Here is a 6000-nt window from a genome sequence, read left to right on the forward strand (position 1 = left end):
GTTGAGCTGGTTCCATTCATCTTTCCAGATGTTGGTCCTTGCTGTTTTTTTGGTTGTCTTGAAAGGTGGGACTGTCTGTAGGAAACTGGTTCTGAATTTCAGTCGGGGTGGGGGTGCTGTATGTCAATGCAGGGGGTGCCTGGTATCGGTCTCCTGTGCTCTTTGCTCGGCTTGCGTGATGATGGATCGTCTTAAGTGGGGGGGGCAATGCCAGCTAAGGCATAGAGGCATGGGACTGACGTCTTTAGGCATCCTGTGATGATGCAGCAGGTACGTTGAGGGCTGTGTCCACCAGTTTGGTGTGGCGGGTGCGGCTCCAGCGGCTCAGCTTGAGCAGCATATTCATCCGTGGAGAAGCACAGCACAGTTGGTTGATGCATCACTTTGAGTTTACCAGTTTGCGCAGGATGTTGTTGCGATTGTTGACCTTGGCTTTAGTGTTCTGAAGATGGGTTTTGAAAGAGAATGTCCTGTCGAGGATGACTTAGAGGTACACTGGGTGGTTGGAGAGTTTGTGGCCATCCCATGAGATGCTCAGTTCTTGTCCTGTGTCTCCACTTTTAAGATGGAAACTGCATAGTTGGGTTTTTAATGGATTGGGTTTCAGTTTTGTCTGTGGCGCTTCAGCGTCATCATCTAGGTAGATTGATCAGGTAAGTATACAGATATTGGCCTTCTGGTGGTAGTAATATAAGATAAAATCAGATTGTACCAATCAGCGTTTCCCTTTGAACCTTTGTGACATCTGCAGAATGAAGCAGCAGCGTAAATAACACTGAAACAGACATGAAAGATTTATCCTGGTGACGACAGGGACAGATGTGCTCTGCTGCCTTTTCCTCCCTAAACATCACAATGTTTGTATGAGTTTTGGAGAATTCTCTTTCTTGCTCATCTTTGAATATTTTTATCTTCTCTAATATGCTCACCAAGGAGGAGGAAAAGCTGTACATGGAGCTGAAACAGATTCTGGCCCGCCGGCCAGGTCCAGAGGCAGCTGAGCAGCTGCAGCAGTGTCGGTGGACATTGAGAGACAGAAGCAAGAAGCTTAAGGTTATCATGTCTTCCACAAACATGCTGTTCCACATGTTCCCTGACTGTCTGACTTTTGTCTACATTAGATTGTGGCTTCTACTGTGACAAACCTGCTAGAGGACAGATGTGAATCCCTGGGAATTTACAGGTTTTATGCATGATGATACCAAAAAATGTCACCTGATCTTCATCTCAGTCACAATAACAAACACAAATGTTCATAACACTGAAAATATATAACGTTATTTTACTGAAAACACTTACTAAACCCTGGGGAGGCCAACCCTATGTCTTGGATCAATGGTATCCAAAGTTGGTCCTTGAGAACCAGAATCCTGCAGGTCTTAGATGTTCCCCTTGTTCAACACAGCCTTATAGAAATGATTGTGTTATCAATAGATTTGTGCAGACCTTGTTGATGTGTAGATGAGGACCGTTAATTAGACTCAAATGTATTGATGCAAGACATGCTAAAACATGCAGGACAGGGACCGACTTTGGACACCCCTGTCTTAGATGTTTCCCTGCATCGACACGCCTGATTCTAATTCATGATCATTATCAACTTGTCATCAAGGTCAGTTAATGACACAGTCGTCTGTGTAATTTTGTGCTGAAGCAGGGAAACATCTAAAACATGCTGATGGAGGCACTTACTGTTTTTTCCTCCAGTACTGTGAATGTTTGATGGGCGTGTTCAATAAAGACAGAAACTGAAACGGTCTGTGTGTTATCAATAAAAGAACATTGTGCTTCTCTGTTATTGTTACTTAGATGAAGATCAGATCACTCTCCCCCCCCCCCCCCCCCCCCCCCCCCCTGCATATTAATGATGAAAACCAGTAAATTCCGAAGGGTTTATGTTTGTTCTTGCCTTTGTGACTGTGTATACACAAGACTTTACCTCTAGTTAGACCTGAGGGCTGTTTCACAAAAGTAGAGTTAAGAAATCCAGGATAAGAGATACATGCCGGCTTGACATAGCACCATCACTTCATCCTGGCTTCACGCATTTCACAAAGGCAAGGCAAGGCAAATTTATTTATATAGCACAATTCAACACAAGGTAATTCAAAGTGCTTTACATTGACATTAAAAGCGACAAGACATAATAACAAATAGGTAAGAATAAGAAAAGAAGTAAAATAATAAAAAGCACAAGCTGTTAAAAATAAGGGCAGTAGAATACAGCAGGTAAGTTTAATTTAAGAGTACGCTTGAGTAAACAGTAATGTTTTTAGGCCTGATTTAAAGGAGCTGACAGTTGGAGCAGACCTCAGGTCTACAGGAAGTTTGTTCCACCGGTGGGGAGCAGAATAACTGAACGCTGCCTCACCTTGCTTGGTTCTGGTTCTTGGGAACCACAACAAACCAGATCCAGAAGACCTAAGGGGTCTGGGAGCTTCATAGGAACTAACAGATCAACCATGTATTTTGGTCCAAGACCATTCAGGTCTTTGTAGACCAGCAGTAAGATTTTAAACTCTATCCTTTGACTAACTGGAAGCCAGTGTAGTGATTTCATGACGGGTGTAATATGGTCCAGTTTCCTGGTGTTTGTAAGGACTCTGGCGGCAGCGTTCTAGATCAGCTGCAGCTGCCTGATAGATTTCTTGTTAAGGCCTGTAAAGATGCCATTGCAATAATCAAACCTAAAATGAATGCATGAATACGTTTTTCCATGTCTTGTTTAGACAGAATACCCTTAATTCTAGCAATGTTTTTTAGGTGGTAATAGGCAGATTTAGTGATAAACTTTGGATGGCTGTTGAAGTTCAGGTCTGAGTCAATAATTACACCAAGATTTATGACTTGATTCGTAGTTGTCAATGACATGGAGCCAAGGTGAGCGCTGATCTTTTCCCTTTCATTTTTAGGGCCAAAAATTATCACCTCTGTCTTTTCTGCATTTAGCTGGAGAAAATTCTGGCACATCCACTCATTGATTTGGTGAATACAGTTACTCAATGAGACCAGGGGCCTGTAGTCATGTGGTGACACTGAAATATAGAGCTGAGTGTCATCCGCATAAGTATGGTAGGAAATGTTGTGAAGTTCCATCATCTGAGCTAGGGGTAGCATATAGATGTTGAATAGAAGCGGTCCGAGAATGGACCCTTGAGGAACCCCACATGTGATCTTGGTTCTCTTAGAGTCATGGTTTCCTATTGACACAAAGAAGGCCCTATCATGCAAGTAAGATTTGAACCATTGAAGCACAGTTCCGGTAAGTCCCACCCACTTTTCCAATCTGCTGAGAAGAATGTTATGATCAACTGTGTCGAATGCAGCACTCAGATCCAATAATACCAGAACAGAGGATTTGCCTGGATCATTATTCAGATGAATATCATTTAAGTCTTTAATGAGTACAGTCTCAGTGCTGTGGTGTGGCCGAAATCCAGACTGAAATACATTAAAGAGGTTGTTTTGCATCATAAAAGCATGGATTTGCTGGAAGACCACCTTTTCAATGATTTTCCCTAAAAATGGCAGATTTGATATTGGCCTATAGTTACTAAGTGTTGTAGCATCCAGTTTTAATTTTTTTAGAAGAGGTTTTATTACTGCAGTTTTCAATGCCTGGGGAAACTGGCCTGTTTGAAGAGAAGTATTTATTATCTGCAATACATCCGGCGCTATGCAGTTAAAAACTGTTTTAAAACAAAGGAAAAACCAGGCCCAGGAGGTGCAGCTTTGTCAAGCCAGGTAAATGTGCGTCCACAGATTTCTTCAAAAGACCATAAGAGCAATCACAGATTCACTGATTCTACAACGGATAAATTGTGAGCGCTGTACTTCTCACCAAATGAGCAAAATCTTTTGATGGAGGCTTATGAAGAAATGAAGCACATACTAAAGAAAGGAAGCACTTCTGCTATTATAAAGGGCATGGCAAACAATAGCGGATTGCCTGAATGCGTAAATGTCCTAAAATTCACATTATCTAACACTACTCTTAATGGAAAATGTTATAATCATATCATTCAAGGATTTGCCCAACATTTGCTCAGATGAAAAACTTTAAACTTATAAATGAACGGAGGAAGTCTATAATGTAATGTGTGAATCTGACAGCAGATTAATTCAGGTTACTCTGGACCCTGGATATCATATCAAACTTTATTTATAAAGCACCTTTCATAGATAAAATGCAACACAAAGTGCTTTACATAAAACAAACATAAAACATATTAATGCCCAGCCCCCCTTTCCCCTCCCCGCACACACACACACAGACACACACGCAGACACACGGTGTAGACATGGCTGAGCACAGAGGATCCAGGTGAGGAAATGGAAACAGGGAGCCGTCCACGCCAGGAGGTCTCATAGCCCGCAGCTACAAGGGGGGGGGCCCACAGAGACCATCCAGGCCCGGACGGATAGAGGAGTCCACACCACAGCGGTAAAGCCATGGTGCAGAGCTCCACAACCATCCAGGCCAGAACCACCCCCAGGACGACCCCCTGCAGGCCAGAGTCACTCCCAGCATGGAGGCTCCCCATGAGGAAACACTGGAGATAAAAGCTACAAGAAAGCAGGATAAGATACACTAAAGGAGTTTAAAAAAGTATAACATAACATAAAATCCTAAAAGTATGTCTAGAAAGCAAGACATTAAAAACTAAAAGAATAAGACAATAGAATGTATAAAATAGACCATAAATAACGACTAAAACATTTAGAAATAACATTGAGATAAAACAAAATAAAATATGATAAAATAGGATAAACTAAATATTAATATAAAACAGAGCAGTAAGATCCAATAAAAAAATGGGGGAGCATAAAAAAATTAAAAGAGTTAAATGAGTCAGTTAAAAGCCTGATTAAAGAGATGGGTCTTGAGCCTCTTTTTAAAACCATCAACAGTCTCTGCGGCCCTGAGGTTCTCCGGGAGGCTGTTCCACAATCGGGGACCATAATAGCTGAATGCGGCCTCCCCGTGTGTCCTGGTTCTAACTTTTGGTATTGTTAAAAGGCACCGGAGGACCTCAGGGTCCGCGAGGGTCGATAGGGTAAAAGTAGTGCAGACAGATAAGAAGGCCCAAGACCATTAAGACACTTAAAAACTAGTAAAAGAACCTTAAAATCGATCCTGAAGCGCACGGGAAGCCAATGCAGCGATTTTAAAACGGGGGTAATGTGCTCCCGCCCTCTGGTCCTCGTCAGCACGCGTGCGGCTGAATTCTGTAATAGTTGTAGGTTATACATGTTCTTTTTGTGAAGACCAGAGAGCAGGGCGTTAGAATAATCTAAACGACATGAGATAAAAGCATGCATTAGCACCTCCGTACTAGCCTGAGAGAGAAATGGGCGGACTCTGGCTATGTTCTTAAGATAGTAAAAACCTATCTTTGTTATGTTTTTAATATGTGGAAAAAAAGTGAGCTCAGAGTCAAATAGCTAGCTCAGGATAGCTCAGTGGGCATCAGTGTCTCGAATTTTCTGTTTACAGGCGTTGACAGCAGAGGTGAGGATGCTTGAATCACAAATGGACCAGTACAAAAGTGAAAATGGGAGACTCGACAATGACCTGGCAGACATTAAGAAGAAGTATCTGTGCAACAAGAAGCTCCTCAGGTAAGGTTCATCTGTGTTTCCAGTGTTGATGTTGCTGGACATTTATGATTGAAGGAACATGTACTTTTTATACACATAGTAATGGTTATATTTATTCTGATCAAGCTCTATGTGTTTCATAAGTGAGCAGAGAACCAGAACTAAAGTGGAGAAGATTGGAACGCTGCCCCCACTGCCCAGCAGACCACAGTTAACCGGGGGAGGATTCGGGATCCATTGGCCTGTCGGACAGTAATGAGCATCACCAGATAAGCTGCTTTAGTCTGCTCACTACACATTGTTAATATCATCTTTGAGAGATCTCCTTTTATTAACTTTATCCACTAAAACTATATGTTTTATAAGACAATGACTGTTCCTCTAAAAATAAAGAGATGT

The 6000-nt window shown here is 42.0% G+C and overlaps 1 protein-coding gene across 1 annotated transcript in view; it reads left to right on the forward strand.

Annotated features, from left to right (window-relative positions):
* The window catches only part of LOC133446531 (cilia- and flagella-associated protein 58-like), a 28114-nt gene extending 22257 nt beyond the window's left edge, over positions 1-5857 (forward strand). The window contains exons 16-18 of the mRNA XM_061724575.1: positions 934-1053; positions 5498-5622; positions 5746-5857. Of these exons, the coding sequence (XP_061580559.1) occupies positions 934-1053; positions 5498-5622; positions 5746-5857 (357 nt within the window). The remainder of the gene's footprint in view (positions 1-933; positions 1054-5497; positions 5623-5745) is intronic.
* The last annotated feature ends 143 nt before the right edge of the window (positions 5858-6000 follow it).

This window comes from Cololabis saira, chromosome 6 (assembly GCF_033807715.1).
Source record: "Cololabis saira isolate AMF1-May2022 chromosome 6, fColSai1.1, whole genome shotgun sequence".
NCBI classification, from domain to species: Eukaryota; Metazoa; Chordata; class Actinopteri; order Beloniformes; family Belonidae; genus Cololabis; species Cololabis saira.